Genomic DNA, 21,480 nt, shown 5'->3' with positions numbered 1-21,480 from the left:
TTGTCTCAGTGTGACGATTTTGGCAGATTTTAGGTGTTTTTGTTCCTGTCACACGAGGACTGTAGAAACAGATGAGGTATGAGGCACATCTTGACGTGGTCTTGAGTCCATCTGGTCTTGACACAATTTTAAAACTACTTGAACGTGTCTAAGACTTGATGAATTGGCCTTCATGACACCCTGACTGAAATAATCTGATTTTATCAACCTGTTTATCAGTTTTTGCTGTTTCGTTAAGTGTTAATAAAATCACAAAATGCAAATAAATTGTTTGCAGAAAAGCATTTATTAAGGAGCAGTTTGGTTTTCAATTCAAATTATTTTCCCACATTACATTTTTTTTGTTTTTCCAATAAACATGTGATGTTTACGAGGGCATAAATTCACCAAATTACATACAGTAGTTTAAATTGTGTTAATGACTACATAATCTGTGAATGAGCAGGGGACGCATTTCTGAAGACAGCAAACCCCTTAAACCCAGATGTGTTTGATTGTTTGTGGATGCAACAGTTTGGGTGAACAGCTACACCCCGCGTAGCACTGACAGGTGAAGTTTTCAGCCCAGGCGTTCAGGTCGGTGGTGGAGGGCTTACCAATCGCCACGTACTTCTCTTCAGTCCGCAGGATGCTGAAGTTGATGGGGTTCAGATGCAGGTAGTGGTCGGAGTCGTAGCTCCTCCTGACGCAGCGGCCCCTCCCCTGGCACAGGACCTCGCTGCAGAGCATGGCGGCTGCCGTCACGTTGGCGATGTACGGGTTGAAGGTGGAGGTCAGATAGTCAGACAGAGACTGACACACAGCCTACAGGTGAGACTCAGGTATATTAGAAAAACAAGCACGTTTTAAGTCAATGAGACAATAAACATATGGCAAAAAATGCAAAAGAATCCGATTTTTTGAATTCAAACCCCGTAATGTTTTCTTTCCTTTTTGCCCAGCATCTCTTGTGGTGTAGTTGTGTTGGGAGCAGACCAGTGGCTGTAGTTCAGAAGACGGTGGTTACCTTGTTGACGTAGTCTTTGACTCCTCCCCACATCACGACTCCTGAAGCCCCCAGTGCCGCAGACTCTCCGACAGTGTTCACCAGGTCCATCTGAGAGGGGATGAACCGACACAAATACTCCAAATAATCAGTTTTAGATTAATTTGGTTCTGCAGCAAGTACTAATATGCAAGTCAAAACTGTTTTCATGTGACCTGACATGAGGTAATGATGACATTACTACACATACACCAAGCCCTCAGGAAGAGCGCCAATTTGACATTGTGGCCAAACTATGTAATTACAACATCATGGGTCACACAGAGGCCCATACAGACTTTTCCCCATTAGCCTACATTGTCAAAGAGGCCTCCTTCCCAAAGACAGAAAACTGCCAACATGAACTCAATGGCTGCAGAATGAAGAGAAATCAAAGGGGCATTGAGTGAGATTAGCAGGTTAACGAGGAACGTAAGCTACTTTCAGGTAATCAAAATGGCTCACCTCGGTCAGGAATTTCTGGTTCTGGTTCCGGTATAGTGGCCGGGAGTAGACGTAGATCGGCACCGTGTATGGACGTTTAGGCAGCATGGCCACCCTCATGGCCTCCTGGACACGGTTGCGGACGAAGAGAGCAGCCTGCGGGGAGTTCCTCAGGGTCTCCGATAGGTAGACGGAGGGGAAGAGGGCGGTGCTGCGCTCCCACAGCCACAACATCTGGTTGTTCTGCTTCTTGGTCTTCTCGGAGCACTTCCCGGTGTAGTCAGGCTTCCCCCAGCCGTAATTGTAACAGTCAGGGAACAGGTAGAAGCCCCAGCGACGGCTCGGACGCTCGCCGATGCCCAGGCTAATAGTCTTCTCCATGAAGCGCCGCCCGGCCTGCTCGTACTGGCTCTTCGCCAGTTTGGAAATTTCTTTTGATGACAAAAATGGGGCCATCTGCATCGCATGAGTGATGGACAGCTTGTGATAAATACGCTTTGACCCCCAGTTCCGTTCCCACATGGGGCGCCACGACTCCCAGTCAATGACCACCAGACCTGGAGCAGCATCTTGGGTGATGTAGTAATCGATCTGTTTTCGAGCTTTGGCCAGATGCTCCGACAGGTTCACTTTTTGAGGGACTCCGCCTCTGTGGACCTTGTGTTGGGTGACATCGACTTTAGGGTAGAAGCCCAGGCGGTCTTCATAGAAGATGGTGAGGAACTGACCAGAGACCGCGGCGGGTGTGGTCACTGCCTGGAAGGCTGCGGTGTCCAGGGGGATGCGGAACTTTTGACACTTGTCGATGGGGGCGTTCCATATGGCCACAAAGGGGTGGTCGCGGATCAGTGGCGGCTCAGTGGGCGGCAGTGCGAGGATGGCGGTGATGGATCTGATGATGCAGAGGGCGACGCACGGCAGGAAGGGTGAGGCCATCGTGCTGGCTCTGAATAAATGGAGGAAAGACACCAAATAAGAGTCAGGTCCAATCAGAAACCCGTGGAGAGAAAGCGGACAACAAACCTTTGACTGCCATCTTAGGGACGGGCGAGTCCTCAAAATTCACTTCTGATCCGATGTCAAGTAATACAGAAATAGAACCACGGACTGATGGATCAGCTGTGTATGCACTTCCATGCCGGGGAAAGTCGTGTCATCATTCATGATACATTTGCTGGTGCTAATGATGACTAATTTCAGTCCGTGAATGTAAACTGATCTTCAGAAGAGAAGCGAAGGATTTAGTTAAGCTTTAAGGAAGCTTTTTATTTTCATATTTCCAACATTTCCTTCCATGTTTTTTGTTTGCGTGTGTGCATACGCGTTAGAGTTACTAGTTACTTTTTAATTATTAAGTGTAAAAACACTGTAGCCGAGCAGAAATTACAACGTTTAACTAACATTTAACATAACATCAAAACTCTAAGAACAAATACACACGCGGCTAAAGATTTAACAAACTTTTAAAATGATCTGTGGTGAACAGTTAACAGATGTTAACAGATGTTCCGATGATTGATTCCACATCGTTTATACCGAGCCAGCGATGTCCTTCATCATGCAGTGAAATAGACATTTTGAATAGTTTTGAGGATATGTTGGGCTCCTACCTGCTGCTGTCCTCTTCAGGGACCTGTGAAGGACTGTTCACTGTTTGTGAACCTCTTTATTTTTGCTGCTTCATCTGTCAGAGGAAATTGTTCACTCTGATTGTTATCAGACTCCACACTCAGACAACTCATTACTGTATTCTCCACGGTCACACTGACAGTATTTGTTGTTTTGTATTTCTCTGACAGCAACTTCATCATAGTTTAATTTACTTTTACAAATTGACACAACAGAAAATATTCAACATTTACGTTAAAGTTTCTCCCTGTTTGTCTCTGTGTTGGAGTTAGGAAGGTGAAGAAAGACACATTTGGGAGATCAAAACAAGGTCACTTTGCTGAAGTAAAGAAAAGTTTGACCAATAATTTAGTTATGCATATGGAAGACAGGCTGCTTTGAGCGGACAGACAGGCTGCTTTGAGCTGACAGACAGGCTGCTTTGAGCTGACAGACAGGCTGCTTTGAGCTGACAGACAGACTGCTTTGAGCTGACAGACAGACTGCTTTGAGCGGACAGACAGACTGCTTTAAGCGGACAGACAGGCTGCTTTGAGCTGACAGACAGACTGCTTTGAGCTGACAGACAGGCTGCTTTGAGCGGACAGACAGGCTGCTTTGAGCTGACAGACAGGCTGCTTTGAGCGGACAGACAGACTGCTTTGAGCTGACAGACAGGCTGCTTTAAGCGGACAGACAGACTGCTTTGAGCTGACAGACAGACTGCTTTGAGCGGACAGACAGGCTGCTTTGAGCTGACAGACAGACTGCTTTGAGCTGACAGACAGGCTGCTTTGAGCGGACAGACAGGCTGCTTTGAGCGGACAGACAGGCAGCTTTGAGCTGACAGACAGGCTGCTTTGAGCTGACAGACAGGCTGCTTTGAGCTGACAGACAGGCTGCTTTGAGCTGACAGACAGGCTGCTTTGAGCTGACAGACAGACTGCTTTGAGCTGACAGACAGGCTGCTTTGAGCTGACAGACAGGCTGCTTTGAGCTGACAGACAGACTGCTGGGCTGATGCGTGCAGCCGGTTGGAGTTTGTCTTTCTTTAGCTTCTCCCTTTCTGAACTGCGCAGTGAGCTGAAGGCCTCTGGTCTTTGCAGGCCTTCACACTTTGTTCCTTTTAACACAGTCGTTATTTTCTTCAATGGTCTCTGGTTTCCTTTGCGTTCTAAATATCTGACATTTTAATATCAGTTGTGGTTTTTTGATGTTCAAAAGACTGCATATGACTCGAAATAAAGTCTCTTTTCTCATCTCTGTCCCGGTGGAAGCCGACTTGTTTTGTGCCTGTTAAATGAGGCTTGTATTCAGCGAATTCTGCTGCTGATTGTGTAACACGTCTTTTCGGCTGGTTGATTTGTGTATTTATGCCTGTTGCTCCTGCTGTGTAAGTTTTGCTGGTTGGTTATAGTGAAGCCATACTGAGGAGTTGGTTGGTTCACAAAGTGCTCTTCTGCAGACAAGGACTTCATTTGTTCAGCACATAAAATAAGGCCTGTGCAGGACTTTCCACCCGTGTTGCCTCGTATCACAAAAAGCTGCTGATCCGCATCAGTGGCTCATCGATCAACCTTTTGTTCACTTTGCTCTGATGACCTTAGAAGAGGCGAACAGTTTTAAAGGCAAATTTATTTAAATCACTTTTAACTTGTGCAAGAGATATTCAGATGCTGATCAGAGGTCGACTGCTTGAGATCAGCTTTTGATTGATTATTTGCTCCTGACTTGGACCAGTTTTTGCGTTTCGCTCATTCTCATCAGATGAAACGCTCACAGCTTTTTGTGTGATGTTCATCGTGTGTCATCGTCCGTGAGAAAGCAGAGAGTGTGATCTCTCAGTCTACTCCTCTTCCTCTTTTCAGTCCTCACAATTTGGACGGAAACCAGCAAGTATACGATTCGGGTTTCCAGAGGTGTTTTTGACGATGTTTTCAGCGTTTTACATCGTCGTCTCTCTGATTATCCAACATGGCTGCCAGGAGGGTCCCTGAAAGCCTCTTTTTACAGGCACTGAAGACAAGAAACATTGGCGTACTGAAGAAAACTCTTTATTTGCAGTGCATTTACATTCAAATAACAGTTTTCATGTGTTGCATAGTCCTCATTGTGTATTTGGTTTCCAGTCTCATGAGACAAAACACAATAAGTGCAGAGAAATGCAATGAGGAGGTGAAGGGAAACTCTTCACATCTGAAAGTACTGACTCGGTTTTAACCAGGCTCAGTGTTATGGAGACACATGACAGGTGCTTCATGTTTAGCTTTACATCAGATTCTTTGGAATGACCTGACCTGCAGCAGGCTTCAGGTCCACCTCTGCTGCTCTGGAAAGCCAGTCAGACTGAGTGCCAAATGAGTTTTCGGAGTGATGCTCTTGCGTACAAAGCTGGTGAAAAGACACAAGGTGAACTGGAACTTTTCTGGGTGGGACGAACTGAGCTGAAGACACATTTGAGCTGCCAGCTGAAAATATTTCAACTGCCTTGCAGAAAAATTAGATGATTAGATTCTCTGATCTTTCAGCCCTGTTTACAGGACAACATTGTTTGTCAATGTTTTCCACATTTTCTGCTTTCTGATCTGCCCGATTGTGTTTAAAGGTTTGCAAAGTGTAGGCCCAAACTGCAACCTGAAGTAAAACTACCTGGTGAAGTTGAGAAAAGATGGTTATGGTACAACCAGCGTCCCTCTGCCTCGTGGGCCTTTTAAACGTTCAACCAAACTGAAAATCGGCCTGAAATGCGCAGGTCGCCACACCAGCATCGATTTTCCCTTAGAGAGGAAAAAACATGGATGACTTGTTAGGGTTTTGCAGCTGTCCTCCACACCTTAGCAGAAGTGAACATCGACACCAGACGAGAACATTTTGTTCTTTATTGTTTACATTACATTACATTCTGATGTTGTCAGTAGCATCAATGGAGTCCTTAAAGTGCTGAGACGAATGAAAGTTTAACATCTTCAGATCCTTGACAGCTGAGTGAACCTCGTCTCCTAACGACGGCTTAACGTAGAAGTAGAGATGGTTTTTTACCTTCAGCACCCTCGTTTGCTGCTCTGTAGCATTAAACTTGGAAAGGCTCACGTTGGTTTCATGTCAGCTGCAAATGATTAAACTCAAAGACGTCCAGCCTGCGTTTGGTCTCAAGTCAGCTTTGTGCTTCCAGTCGTATTGTTGAAGGAGATGATACTTTGTCTACTTCTGTGTTTCAGCACTGGTCTGAATTCACTCTGTTTGTTTCTGCAAACCACAGATATATTATTTTGTTTTCAAAAACTCACACTAACACTTCTACGCAACATGTGTCATAACAGGCTCAGATTACACGAATACGAGCTGACTTTCACTTTGTAGCCGTGATTGTGGCAACTAAAGCTGATGTTTCCAAGAGACCTGGGGAGATTGTCCAGCCATGTTTGGGCCAGCAAAACCAGGTATTTTTTCAGGCAACATGTGAATCAGATTTGCGTAAATGTACATGTGCCAACTTTTATTCCAGCAAATGGTGTGTGGAACCACCAAATTTGGCAAGAGGAAGGCATTGAAGAACCGTAGAACGACAGACAGCCACTGAGTCGTGTATTCTGACAGAGTATGTGCCATCTTTTACATCCTGTTCAGTGTTTCATCATGCTTACAGTAACATACGTCAGCTTCAAAGACAGACTCGCAACTGCTTGGAGATGAGATTTCATCAAAAAGTTAGCACACTTGATTAATAACCATTGAAAAACAAATCAGATCCTGTATACTTATAACAACACTCTATAGACAAAAGTATCCAGACACACCTCTTCAAGGGGCAGTTTTTCAGCTGTTTGGCCTCGACCCCTTACGTCCAGTGGAGGGAAATCTTAATGCTTCAGCATACCAAGACATTTTGGACAATGCTATGCTTCCAACTTTGTTGTTCCAACATGTTGTGGAAAGCCTTCACAGAAGAGTGGAAGCTGTTAGAGCGGCAAAGTTGTTTGTGTGTTTAGATGCCATTAAAGTCCCTGTTGGTGTGATTGTCACGTGTCCCAATACTTTTGTCTGTATAGTGTATATTGATATTAAACATATTATGTTGTCAATAGCACCTACAACATGTACTCACCACGTCCCAACAGGCTCAAACATGAGGTGTTTGCTTACAAGCTGCACTTCACGGGTATAATGTAAGCAACAGTACAAAAAAAGACACTTTATGTATGATGTCAAGTAAAAGAGCAGCTTATTGTCTAAGAAAAAATAATAAGCTTCATGCTATCAGAAATAAACAGTTATTCTTAGTGATTATTTTCCTACATATGACTGTGTAGCATTAGCACCCTTTGGTTTCCGCTGAAAGGCTTGGCTGTCTCCACAACACTATCCGGAGGATCATCCTGCAGCCACATTTTCCCGTGATTCTACTGAACCGTGGAGCTTTTAAAAGTAAAAAACATGATCCCTGCGCTCAGCGTGTCAAACCCTCTCTTTGCCGAAGGTGATTCAGCCCAACAGTATCTACATTTACTAATGAACATTCCTGATTCAACTGCAACGGATGCAGTTTTTGGCAAAAGAGGCAGTGCAGATTGTTGCAGAGGTCAAATGACAGTTCACCTGGTTGAAGTTTATCACAAGTAACCAAACCTTCACCTGTCGACGTGCCAAAGTCATGTAAAGTGCCATCACGCTCCTTAAAAAAGGGAGTGTTTTCACATACGCGGTACTGCTGCTGTCACAGAAAAACCCATCGATTACCATTCATCGATGAGCAGCGACCTTGGCTGAGTGTTGATGAGTGTAATCAGTGTGTTTGATCAGCTGATGTTCCTCTGATGGCCACACACACATTCATAGGGTAAACCCGACTGGTAATCCCCGGATTTTTCTTGAAGATCGACCCTGAGGTCATTTGAGGTTTGGAAGCAAATGTCTTAACAGCTGTTGGATTGATTGCCATGAAATTTGATTCAGACATGCAAGACGACTTCAGGAGAAATTTCACTCTCTCTGGGGATCCCCTAAGCTTTTTGTCTCGTGCCATCATCAGGTCAAACTTACAATTTGTCCAATCCTTTGGTTCATAACCAAATACCTGCAAAAGCTACAGCCTAACGGCATCACACTCAGCCTCGGCTGTATTTTAGATTCATTGCAAATGATCCTTTAGCAAATGTTCGCAAGTTTAATGTGCAAAACAGTTAATGCAGGACTTGCTTTATCTCAGCATGCTAGCATTGTCCTTGTGAGCATTTAGCTCAAAGCACCATTTTTCCTAAGTGTGCCTGGCGTGAATGTAGACTCTCAGAGTAAATAAGCAGTCTGAAGAATCACGTTGTACATTTTAAAGACTAAATCATTCCAACCAGAAATTCAGACTGAGCATGTAGCTTTTTCTTCGTTATTCATTTTAACATTGTGTTCATGTCAGCAGTTATCTTAGTGTTTGCTATGGGGATCAAGGAAATGTGTTGATTTAGGGTTTCTACTCATTATGCATATCTGTTACCCTTTGGAGGGCCAGTCCCAGCTGACACTGGGTGAGGGGTTGGGGTCTCAGCGCCGACACATAGAGACAAGCAACCATTCGAGGTCTCAGTCATGTCAACGGGCAAATTCAGAGTTTAGCTAACCTGCATGTCTCTGGAATGTGGAGGAAACCCAAAGCACCCAAAGGGAACCCAAGCAGAAACACAGTGAGAACATGAAAACTCCTGAGGCCACAGTTCAAACACTCCACCATAGTCATCTTCCAGCTACCTTTACAGCTGCAAAATCTCATCCAGCCAGCAACCAGCCGTTAAAGACAGCAACACCGGATTTACTGAAATCACTGAACAAATCTGAGATGTTTGCGGTGATTGAGCAGTCGTGCAGCGACAGCAGACAACAACTGGGTAAAGCAGTAAAGTCCTGGGTTAAGAACCAGCTGAAGACCAGTCTGTCTCCATCTTAAACAATACACGTCATACTGTCTGTGTGTTGAAAAGTAACATCTGTACAGCTGTGCTGAAAAGTGACACCTGCTTTTGCCAGAGTTCATCACACGACCGTCTTTAGTAACGAGAAGTTCAAGAGGAGCATCAAGAACATCAGGTGAAAGCTGTATGTGGTCAGCGGTGCCACACTCTGCCCTCCCTCCAACCGCCCACCCTGCTCGTCCTCCCACGCCTTCCTCCGCCTCTCCTGCTCGTCGTCCTCCCCCTTCTCGGCCCCCCACGGCTCGTCGTCCTCCCTCACTTTGTTGATGCTGTCGCAGCGCTCGCCCTTGTGGCCTTCGTAGCAGTGACAGCGAAACCTCTCGGTCAGCAGTTGGAGGTCGTGCTGTGAGTGCCACCCGGTGACAGCAAAGTCCCCGTCCTCAGACCGCCGGATGCGATAGCTCTTGGCGCTCAGGTGGAGATAATGGTGGGCGAGGGGGTCCCGGCGAACACAGCGGCCATTCCCCTGGCACAGGAAGTCGCTACAGAACTCAGCAGCTCGCGTCACATTGGTGATGTACTGGCCCAGACGGTGTCTCAGGAAGGCCTTCACTTTGGAGCAGTTATGCTGTGGGAACATAACATCCAAATTTTCACATGATGGCTGACAAAAACATGAGGGCTCAGGTTGTCATGACATCGGTGTGAATTTTTAGAATTTCCAAATGAGAGAAAAGACAATCAATTATTAAAGCTGAATTAACTGTCAAGTTTGTGCTTTCCTGATGAAAGGCCAGTATTCAGTCTCTTTATTAGTTTTCGTCTTTTAGCTACCGATTGCGTCTCTGTGTATTCATCAGACAAGCTCTGATACCCACCATCCACCTGCGCCTGCTGGCACCTGAAGCCCTCAGACAAATGCATTGTTTGTCTGCCCCCTAGTGGCCAAAAAAATTAATGACTGCAGCTTTCACTGTCTGTATTGAAGAGTCAGTACTGAGATGAAGGTGGTTGACATGAGGTTTGGCAGCTAACTAAAATTGTCCAAACCAAACTGATATAGCAGATTTTAACAGAGAAAACTTCAGTCATTTTGTCCATTTTGCATACCTCACAGCACATCTGTTAAGAGATGTGCACAAAAAAACTGCTATTTTGTGAAAAGCTGCTTCAGGTTCACACAGGAATAGTTCTGATGGTCAGATGCTGTTTGGATGAATGATTTCTCCGTGCAGACTGCTGCCTGTAGCATGTGCATTGCAGACATGATGATGCTACATGAGGCCACATGGTGTCACCTTTCAGGTGTGTCTCTACGGTATTTGCAGCTGTGATTTGTTTGGAATCCAAAACAAATAAGAAATTTCAAAGTCAGACTTCATCAGCACAAATGACATGCGTGAGCTGTATTTAAATATGCCTTATCTGTCAATCAACCATTATCTGACACAGGAAGTCAGGGAGACTAAGGACACTCACCCTGGACATGGTCAGGTTCATGTCTCCCCAGATGACAAATCCTGCAGCTCCCAGAGCAGCACTCTCCCCGATGGTGTGGACCAAGTCTTTCTGCAGGTAACACACAGGTGCAGGCATCACATCACAGGTGAACATTCAGCGAGCCCAAAACATTCACAAGAAAGGACTTTAATTAAAGACGTCACTTTAAATTATCCAACAAAACAAAAATGATCTCTTGTTTTTAATCAAATGACATGCAGTGCTATTTTTAAATAAATGTTATAAATACTTAGGTTGTTCAGTACACATTTCTGTTTTCTTTGTTACGTTGCCCTCATTCTGATTCTGTTCAAGATCAGGTGAAATGGACCTGAGGTGTTTCTCTAGTAAGACTTTTCCAAAATGTAAATGACAATCCATAGCAATGTTCACTTTTTGCCTTCTGTATCCCTGGGAGGCAGATATTTCAGTATTTCAGGCTACTTCTCACGAGGAAATCACAGCAGGTTGTGGGTTTGCGGTTGGTGACTCTGAGCTGCTTCTCTGTGAATCTCCACTAGATGACAGCAGTCAACAAATCCAGAAAGTAAACTCTGACCTTCAGTCAGTGTCAACAGCATGTATGGTGAAGAAAGTGTCGTCCTTTAGGTCAGAGATGTGACTTGTTTTTGTTTAAGTTGCTTTAGTTTCATGCTGTGGTGTATGTATTTTCTCCACAACACTCATCTTAAACATGAAAAGGTAGGTAACACTAGTGGACAATAATCACAAGCATCTGTAGTACAATTTTGAGGTACTTGTATTTTTCTTTTTTTCAGAGGCAAATGTTGTACCTTTCGCTCTGCTGAATTAGTTATGAATGACAAAATCCACAAATAAAAAGCGTGACACCATGCTGGTTGTCACACCTGCACCACACCTGTAGCTGCCAGTGATCATGAGTGAAGCCTGGATTGGGGAGATCACGTGAGCTTGTCTGTCTAGCTGTCTCGCACCGTAATTGGCTATAAAGTTAATCTAAATTAATTTTATTACTGCAGTCTTAAGTAGGTTACACAGTCTTGTGGTCTTGCATGTCTTCGACTGAATTCGACGAGGGCTCAGTCTGAGGGAGGACATTTGGATTCAGCGTCTGACTCTGTGCAGACCAAGATGTCTGCCTCATTTTGAATATAATGGAACTAGACGGCACTTCACTTGTGGTGCCCCGCCCCCAAAAAAACATTAACACATCAGTGTTAAACTTTGTTCTTACTGCAGTGAGGAAGGTCAGTGCGTCGTCCCGGTAGCCCAGCCTCATGTACACGTAGGTGGGAAGGTCGTACTCTTTGGAGGTCAGCGAGGCCACACGTAGAGACTCTCGGATTCTGTGGCGCGTGAAGTGCAGGTTGTTGATGCTGTTGGTGTGACTTTTCCTGATCGCCACGGAGGGGAAGAGCGCTGTGCTGCTGTTCCACAGCCACTGCAGCTCGTCATTCCTCATTCTCTCCAGCAGAGGGCAGAAGCCTGTGTAGTTCCGTTCATGAAAGTTGTAGTTGTGGCAGTCAGGGTAGAGGTAGAAACCCCAGAGGGTGTTGGGGCGAAGGCGTATCCCCAGCTGGATGGTCCTCTGCATGAATGCCCTGGCGCTTTTCTCAAACCGACGCCGTGCCAGCTCTTCCACCTGCGCCTCCGTCACATTGATGTACGCCTTGGCGGTCAGCTCCCTTGACTTGCGCCTGTAGATGTCTTTGTTGTGCCAGTTACGGCTCCACTGAGGCCTCCAGTACTCCCAGTCAATAACTGCCAGGCCGCGGAAGTCCTCAGCAGGAATGAAGTGGATGATGTCCTGGTAGGCCTTGAACAGGTGCAGGTCCAGGCTGCAGTTCTGCGGCAGGCCGCCGTGCACAGCGACGCCCTGCGACGTGTAGTGGGGGTAGTAGCCCAGCCGGTTGGCATAGAAGATGGTGACATTCTGGTTTGTCCACTCAGCACGTGGGCTCCCGTGGATATGGAAGAGGCGGTCGATGTTCGTGGTGATGTTGTACTTGAAAGTGCACATGTCCAGTGGGGCGTTCCAAGCCGCGATGAAGGGCTTCCGGCCAATCAAAGGCAGCTTGGCGGGTTTTTGACCAAAGGCAGCGTGGAAGAGCAGGAGCAGCCAGGAGCAGATCAGGCAGACAGGTACGATGTAGTGGGAGGAGGATGCTCCGCCCATTGGCACTCCAGGCATCCTGGGGTTCAGAGGGAGCAGCTGTCAATCATTCTGAAGAGACGCAAAGAAAGACATGCAGAGTCATTGGACATGAGACATTTTTCTAACATTTCCTAACCATCTTTAAGCTTCAGATTGTGGTGACTGAAAGTGTTGCATAATTTTTTTTAGTTTTATAGTCTTAATTCTGGTGCTTCTCCTGCAAGTCTGCAGAACTATAGCTATGGCTTTAACTATGGCTTTTATTAACCTGAAATTTCAGTGAAAGACTGAACAGGACGAAATCAGATGTGTAGCAGTAATGATGATATATCAAGACCAGACACAACAAATTTTAGTGTAGAAGAAGAAGAATCAGGTACAGCAACCTTAAGGAGTAGTTGATAAATCTATTTTAGTCATCTTCACCTTTTCCACACACACCTACTGACAGACCACCACGAGGCTCTTCAGAGAGTCGTTTCCGTTGTCTGAAAATGTTAGACATCTAACATGTTGGAAACCGACTCTCTTGGGCAGAATCCCATAAAATTTGCTCTGCATGTGTGATGGAATCTGTTCGTATCTTGTGTTATGAACACTGCAGTATGAGGGGCAGCAGTAATGGTTGAAACTCCTTTTAAAGATAGTGACTAGTGAGAAATGTGGCCTGATGCTGGGTCCAGACCCTCAGCTTGTGACGTCGTGTCTAATGCAGAGATGCTTAAATGTTGACAGAATAAGCAGCAGAGACACTAAACCCAAATCCTTTAACGACAGTGTGAAGTGTTCTAGCCCATCTGCAAAAGTCTTGTCAACTTCTTTTGACCCTCTGGCTGCTTTTATATTGTTCCCGTTCAGTGAGTTTATGGAAATCACAGCTGGATGAGCTCAACATTTCCTCTGAATTTACTCCAAACTGGTCATCCACAGCTTCTGTCATGTAGATAAATGCTCTTTTAACTATTGTCTCTGTTTGCAAGGGTTTAAGTATTTTACATGTGATTTTATGAGACAATAGTTTTTCCATGTTTAAGTCGCTAAAGAAACGTGGGACAGATTCAACTTGCTGACATTCTGCACAACCTCATTTTATTAGAAATCTTCATTCATTTTCCAGCTGTAAAAACTATAATTAAAAATAGATTAAATTACATCATATAATTTTCATCTCCTGACTGTTGCTGTCCTCAGAGATGCAAATAGTTCTCGGCTCATTTCCATGGCACCCGAAGGTCAGAGGTCACAGAGAGGAAGTCACGTTGACACCCAGGGATTGGAACGAGGACTTCATCCGGACAGACCGCTGCTGCTTTTCTGTCCACATCTAGTCCTCCTCTGACCAGAGCTGAAGCCTCAGGCCACAATGACAGGCTTCCCTGCCAAACGTCTCAGGGTTTGCTGTGTCTCTGAGTCTCACATACAGCCGGCTGAGCCAAACCGGCAGACCAGCAGACACCAACCAGAACTGATCTGATTAACCTTCTATTGGAAGGTTTGATTCTTTATTTGGGACATTTCTCTTCTATCTGTTAATTTGTTTACATTTCTGTCACCCAACTGTATCAGTTAACAATGACACATTAATTTAAACTTTAACGATATATTAACAAATTCTACTGTGATAGCAGGAACCCTAAAATTGAACATGTGACTGAGCACCAACCCAGAGCAGACTATCACTTCACAAACAGAGTGTATGCTAACGGATTAGCATGACTCCTACTGTCAACGCAGTGCTGCAACTAAAGATTATTTTCATTATTGATTAATCTGCAGATAATTTTGTCTATGATCTGTAACAATATGTAGCCTGTGCTAAAGCCTAACTGGCAGAGCTTCTCTTTAGTGCATATGATGACGTGTTAGCATATAACCAACTGTCTGAAACAAAATCTATGCTGAAGCATTAGAGGCTCTCTCTTGATGCTGTGTGTGTGTGCTAAAATATTAGCATGAAGCACATGTTAATTTAAGTGTATGTTAAGGTGTTTCGCTTTATCTCTCGCTTTACAAAGCATAAGGTAACATGTTAGCACATGCTGTTAACTTGTGTTTTAACCAACTTTGTGTTTCAACAGTCCTTGTTAAACAATGTTCTCTGTGCTTAAACTCCATGCTAAAAAATGTTCACTACTGTTTAAAAGATCTAGACCACGTTAAACTGAGGAACATTTAGCCGTTTTTAATGGGTAACAAGGTTTCCAGTCACCCTCTGACTGTAAACCATTTATTAACATCCTGTGATTTAAACTTCCCATGTTGAAAATAAGAACTCATGACAACAGTAGAGACAAAATACTACATCTGTTTTTCAAAAGTACACGTTATGGTACATAACATTTCATTGTAGTATCCTTTAGAAGTCCTATAATGCATTTTAATTTTGTTCTTATTATTTTTAGGAGGGTTGGTTTTTTTCCTATCTGAGTTATGTCGGTTTGGAATCAAATTCTTTTCCTTTCTTTGTGTTCCTGCCAGTTTTTCCCTGTAGGTTTGGAAATAATTTGAGTGCTGCACTTGGTGAAAACAGATCCCTTTTCAAAGCCAACTGTACTGCAGGATTACTGTAAGATGTATTGATGTGCAGCTGGATAAGCTTTCAGTTTGAGCAGAAAACTCTTATGTTAAAAGCCTGTCAGAAAGCAGAACGGACATGATTTGATGATAGCAATGTTTCTGACTTTTCCATTTGTTTTCTGTTCAAGGACCACTCAAAGCTGATCCCGATTGGTCAGCATTCAAGTTGAAACAGATCTCTATCTTATGTGGATGCCATCATGGATCACTGCTTACAGATAAGTTCAAATTAAATCTTCAAGCATGAAATTATCAAACAGGCATTAGAAAAATCTTTCTGGAAAGAAAATGAGTCACAGTAGTCACTGATAATATTGAAAATGTGCTTTAGTCTTACTATCTGCCTTTATTTTCATTAACTTGCTTGTCTTCCAAACTTCCACAGTTCATATGGCTGGTGTGTGTAGGCTGTCTACACCAGATGCAAGCTGCATTTTTTAGTCAAACATCTAACACATGTCTTTTCACAGAACACATTATATATGTTTTCATCAGTACATATGATTTTAAAGCACAAGTGAAGCACAAGCCGTTTGGCTGCCTGTGTAGATTGGTGAATTAATTGAAATGAAAGTGTGTCTGTTCCGCATGACATGACAGGATGACAGAGAAGAGCAGCTGAAATGCATCTGGTCTAGACAGCCTGTTAGATGCTGCACGCATTGTGAAATGGCTTACTTTAGATTAGTCTGTGTACACCTTTCCTTCCAAAGAGATCTTCATAGCCACCACTTTCATTATTGTGTCCCCGGTTTTTGGCTTTGATGGTAAAATGTTTCCCACTGCCACATTGCCAGATTTATTTCACTAAAAGTCCAAAACCCAAGGAGGGTTGAAATAAATAACCCATTGACATTAACATTAAAGTTGCAGTTTGCAGATAATTTTTTGTCTAATCAACTGGCAGGAAATCCTGGGTCATCAAAGTGCTTGGACAACCGACCAGCGAAGTGCGACTTTCAGGGGAGGGCATTCAGAACAAGCCTGAAACTTTAGATCCTCTGAGGAGCCTGAATTCATCTGTTTTATCGTAAGCACAAAAAACCTGCCATGTTATCACAGTCTGAGCTGAACTGGACCAAACCTTCATGTGCACTAGTCAGTGGTTGTTATCACTATAAAAGACCGTGGGAGCAGCTTCAGATCAAAAGTTCATGTTTAAAGTTTGGCTTTGGGTCAAAGTGAATTATTTATCCAGAGGAGTTTGGAGCCGCGGGCCCTTCTGGCATCGATCAAGATAAGAGTATGTTGCTCTCTGTGGGTCTTGTGGTATGGTTCCCCTCGCTCAACAAAAACAAGAAAGAGACTGTTTAATTTTCAGTGTCTCTGTTGGAAAATTGGGGCCAATTTGACAAACAGTGTCTGAAATTTCTTCATTGTCTCAGCAGTGTCCCTGAACCACATGACAAAGGGCAAAAAGGTAACTCTAATAGATCAGTTCATGATTTCTAATGTGAGCAAAGGCTGAAGGAGCCACAGTGCTTATCTTTGGTGTAAGGTTCAGTGTGTCTTGTTGTGTGACCTTGACAATGTCAGCAAGCTCAGGAGCGCTTTTCACACCAGTTATTCCTGGAAGATGAGTGAATTTCACTGCCAAAGAAAGCATTTTGAACTCAGAAGTAAGTGAAGATGACAGTCTGATGGAGGCAGTTCTGAAAGGATGGAAGAACGAGAACACTGAGCACATTCAGAGGTGCCAGGAGAGGCAAAGCCACGTCCTCAGTTTGGTGCTTGGGAATCGAGCCGAACCCCTGATGGAGGGCCGAAGGGCGGGAGCCAGATCACTGATTCCCTCGCAAATGCCATCTGCCAGGTAAATATGTTCCAACGCCATTATATTACTACTAAGCCAGTCTGATTCTGACTGCGTAATCACTTTAAACACCATGACAGCATTTCACATTTCATGCTGCTATTTGGTAATTAACAGAACAGTAGACGTGCATCTACAAGCCTTAAATAGATGCCTGCATGTTGTTTAAGTCAAGCTGGTCTCTTAACTGGAGTAACTGGAAACTTGTTGTTTGTTTTAACAATCAGGCATGGAGAATTGCTTAAAATATTTAAATTTACCACAGATATTCTCCAGTAAGTTTGTCCAAGGTCATGCCTTTTAACCTCTTCTTGCAATGTTTGCTAACCATGAAATACCTCGAATTTAAGAATAAATAGAGTTTTACGTCACAGCATAAAGCTCAACATCAAATCTTTTCCACTTTAAACTGTTACACAAGCTGCATGAACATCACACAGAACATGTGGTGCACATGACAAATTGAAGATCTGGTGCTGGAACTAATCATATGTAAACCAGTTCTTCATGTTACTGAATAATCTGTAGATTCACATTCGATTAATTTCCTCCGTAAAAAGTCGCCACAAATTTCCAGAGTTCAAATGTTGATTTAAGCACAAAACTCAAAGATTTTAGTTTTACAGTAAAAAAAATGTTACACATAGAAGCAAGTCGTCACATTGGAGGAGCTCCAACCAGAGAATGACTGTTTTGATACCATAATGAACCAATGGCAAAGCCTGTTACACTTGTTCCCAACCTGTGGGTCAGGACTCTGAAGCGTCACGAACAGATTAAGGATGCAGGAAGGCAGAAAAAGCGTACAGTATTTCTGCACAGTATAAATGAGAGCTGGCAGTCAAATAAAAGCTGAATCTGGCCGGGGTTGTTGTCAGTGCAAGCAAATTAAGGCCTGCCCCAAATTAAGGCCTGGGTGAAGAGCAACATAATCTGGTGCCTGTTGTATCAGGTGCATGCAAGGTTAGCGTAGTGGATATTTCCATTAATTTTGGTTATATGAAAGCTCAACTTGTAAAATGCATTTAATCTTTAGAATTCTCTACTGTATATTGAGATGAATTTTTCCTCTTTAACTCGTGTTGACTGCCATGAAATGGGTCAGTAACGCTTGCCCATGTACACGAATCCTATGGATTCAACTTCTTCATCCTTTCATGAATTCCCATGATCCTCCATTGTTTATTTCTACGTAAACTTGTGTAGAAACACCGACATCGATGATGAAGAAAAGCACCAGTTTTATAGCATTCTTATTCTGGATCTGCACATTTTTCGAACCCTGACTTCTTCTCCTGCATCGAATGGTGGTGGTGATTGACTGACATGATCCTCATCACAACCCTCTGAATCAGAGTTAACTAACGATTTTGTCAGCCTGGTCTCACCAAATGGTGTATAAGTATCACTCCGGTTTCAGAGGTCATTTCATGTGTTATTAAAATGTTTTCTTTCCTTTTTAGTGTAATTTAACACCATAACCATTTGGCTTTTATAAAATGAATCTGAAAATTAAAACCCTACCAACTGGACTGCAGCTTGTCCTCTCCATCACGCCCTCAGACGCTCAGTAACATGAGTCTGCTTCAGGATTTCCACAGTGACACGAAGCTGCCTGCACCAGGTTGGCCAGAACCATTTTAACAAATATTCCTGGTTGACTGCATGTGGTCATGATTCATGTTCCTCACACGAGAGAACAAAAGCTGGAGAATGGGAACCACCAAGGCTGTAATCTTTCCACGCAGCAGAGCCAAAGCCAATCACAGCGCCTGCCTGGCGAGCACTTTGGCATGACAAAGACCACTGGCGAGGTTTTGCCAGGTTTGGGGTGGATTTGTCTGATGGAGAAGATGAATGAGGAGAGAACTGATGTAGATGAAAGTAATGAAAGGATCTCAAAGTCTGCCTTTGTTTATTCTTCCTGTTGGTTTGTTTGGACACTGTTGGAGGATGGAGGAGTCATGTGGCAAATTACTTCAGTGCAAACTGTTAATCGAGGGGGAGGGCGGAGACGACGTAGCACGTTCGATAAACCCCCCCCCCCCAGAAAGGTTTTCAGTGAGGCTCTTCAACACGTTTTCATTTAAGACGAGCAAGCCTCAAGATACTGCTGATATCAAGAAGAATTTCAGCTCTAAATGCTGCTGCACAGGCACAGTTACGTACCATACACGGTTCAATGTTTGTTTCCTAACATCAGCGCATGTTGTGACGTGCACAAGCATGTCGATATATCGGGTTCTTCAGATCCACTACATTTATTTTAAGCTGAGTTTCTTTGAATTTCCATGCAGAACGTTTCACAGAACGTGTGAATAAGTTCTTCCACCACTGGCTGTGATCACAGTAGTTTTACATTTGATACTTACTTGATACTGTCATTTTTACTTAAGTAAAAATACAAATGCGAGAGTATTTCTACACTGTTGTACTGCTACTTTTACTTCAGAATTGGATCTGACTTCTGAGTACTTAACTTTACCCACAGGGAACAATGAAATGCAGCTGAAACAACCACAAAGTTTGATGTCTCCTGATTTAAGAAAAAGAAAAAAAAGTGTAAAAGCTACCACGTTGTCTCCATGTTAATATCAGAAGGTATCAGCACACTGAACACCATCGTAACAACATGACTTCACTGGCAGAAACTCTTCTGGTTTGAACGTCTGAAGGCAGAGCATCCGTCAGATTAACTGCAGATCTTAACACACAATCCTGAAATCCTGTCAGCTAATCAAGACTCCCGGCTTCTGATGTTTAACCCAGTCTGTGTGTGTGTGTGTGTGTGTGTGTGTGTGTCTGCCTGAAAAACAACACACTTCTGTAAACAGAAAAGAACTTTTTATAGCCCAGCTTTAATCCTGCTGCTCTCTCTGACATCCCTTGAAAACTGTGACCTCCCGTGTTGCCGCCTTTGCTGATGTTTACTGTAAGTCGTTATGAGTCAGAGCATCTGCTGAATGACTGAAACTCCACCTAAATGAGACCCTTCATTTCTCCGTGCAGTTTGTGAGCACAACGTTAATCCCTGACGGGGGAAAACGCCACTCAGAGACTTAAAGAAATTCTACTGCTCTGAGTTAGATTTTTCTCCACTGTGAGAGTCAGCCAACATTCCTTGCATGACAAGGCGCTCCCTCCTCCTCCACCACCTCCCCCCCTTCCTGCATCACCCAAAACAGACGCTCAAACCGTGTTGTAACACCCAGTGTTGCTGCCTGCCTCAGGGATTAAAAATACACTTTATTTTCCTCTTTGTGAAGCAAAACAAAAGCTGCACAAAAGTCAAAATTTTTTTCTTCTCTTTTTTTTTGGCCCAATATAAACAAGTTTTCAACTGTTTACCTGAGTTCAACAGCTCACCTGTAGATGCTGCACACTGACCAATAACGAGCAGTCCAGGAGGGAGGTGGGGGTCTCATCGTCAGGGTCACGGCGGGGGTCATGGTGGCCCCCCGTGCCGTACGTCCGAAAGGCTTGTCTTCGTTCCCTCAGTCAGTCTGAAACAAAAGCCAGCCATCCACACTTATATACAGCCTGGAGAGGAGAGGAGAAGGAGGAGAGAGCGTCATCACCACCACAACACAGCGATTACAGGACAGGGAGGGAGGGAGGGAGGGGGTGAGAGACATAGAGACAAACACTGAAGAGAGAGAGAGAGAGAGAGGCTTTAAATCCCTGTGAGTTTGTTGAGCTCCTCTGAGGTCTGATCCTCTCTGGAAGAAAAGTCTCAACTTCAATCAGCATCAGACATGAAGACGGACGTAAACACACAGCAGTCAACAACAAATGTGCGTGTGTGTGTGTGTGTGCGTGTGTTCATCTACGTTTACATACCCAACAATTAAAAGTCTTTTTTTAGTACAGGGAGCCTTCTCGTTCATGCATGTAAAGCTTTTTGCAGTGAGCACTGGTCCTGCAAGCTGTGTGTGTTAGACAAAAGGCAAGTGATGCATTCAGTGTATGTGGCAAGATTTTAAACTTCAGTCCATTTCCTGAGTTCAGAAAGACGTGTTGAGCTGCGGAGGTGCTGTGTTCAGCCGAATGCAGCGCTCGGTGCACTTTTGTAGCCCCGCTTTCGCGCTTTCATTCTGCTGAATGTTCAAATGGTAAAAATGTCAGGCCAGTCTCCTGCTTTCAAAACCAGCCTAATCACTGAAACCACACGCAGTGAAAAAAATCCCTGAGAAACTCTGGGGTAGTACAGAGCAGGAAACCATCGGGGTTGCAGAGCTGTCACACAACAACACACATCTACTCATTTTTCTGCCAAAATATGAAAACAGCAGTTCAGAGTGGTGTCTCCACATATTTCTTAATTCGTGCTGTGACTCCTCGGTGCAGCCGAGTGTCACTGCGCTGATTAAACGACGTGACGTGTGGACCCTGCACTTAAACGCAGCCCGAGCTGAGATTCCTGTGGTTGACCGCACATATTTACAACCAGAGGACAAAAGCCAGAGTGAAGCCGATC

The 21,480-nt window shown here is 44.1% G+C and overlaps 2 protein-coding genes across 2 annotated transcripts; both read right to left on the bottom strand.

Annotated features, from left to right (window-relative positions):
• Positions 1–267: 267 nt before the first annotated feature.
• LOC124062534 (hyaluronidase PH-20-like) lies at positions 268–3,163 on the bottom strand. The gene is made up of 4 exons (XM_046395363.1): positions 3,079–3,163; positions 1,490–2,414; positions 1,007–1,096; positions 268–804 (listed from the first exon to the last, which is right to left on the bottom strand). Exons 2-4 carry the CDS (start codon positions 2,402–2,404, stop codon positions 475–477), a joined length of 1,335 nt encoding a protein of 444 aa, XP_046251319.1. The 5' UTR covers positions 2,405–2,414; positions 3,079–3,163; the 3' UTR covers positions 268–474.
• Positions 3,164–7,019: 3,856 nt separating this feature from the next.
• Positions 7,020–20,597, bottom strand: LOC124062434 (hyaluronidase-4). Its single transcript, XM_046395198.1, has 4 exons — positions 20,370–20,597; positions 11,693–12,682; positions 10,456–10,545; positions 7,020–9,604 (listed from the first exon to the last, which is right to left on the bottom strand). Exons 2-4 carry the CDS (start codon positions 12,647–12,649, stop codon positions 9,098–9,100), a joined length of 1,554 nt encoding a protein of 517 aa, XP_046251154.1. The 5' UTR covers positions 12,650–12,682; positions 20,370–20,597; the 3' UTR covers positions 7,020–9,097.
• Positions 20,598–21,480: the final 883 nt, after the last annotated feature.

This window comes from Scatophagus argus, chromosome 7, assembly GCF_020382885.2.
Source record: "Scatophagus argus isolate fScaArg1 chromosome 7, fScaArg1.pri, whole genome shotgun sequence".
In the NCBI taxonomy this organism is placed as follows: domain Eukaryota; kingdom Metazoa; phylum Chordata; class Actinopteri; family Scatophagidae; genus Scatophagus; species Scatophagus argus.
Note: the sequence above shows the minus strand (reverse complement) of the source record. Positions and strands in the feature narration are given on the sequence as shown.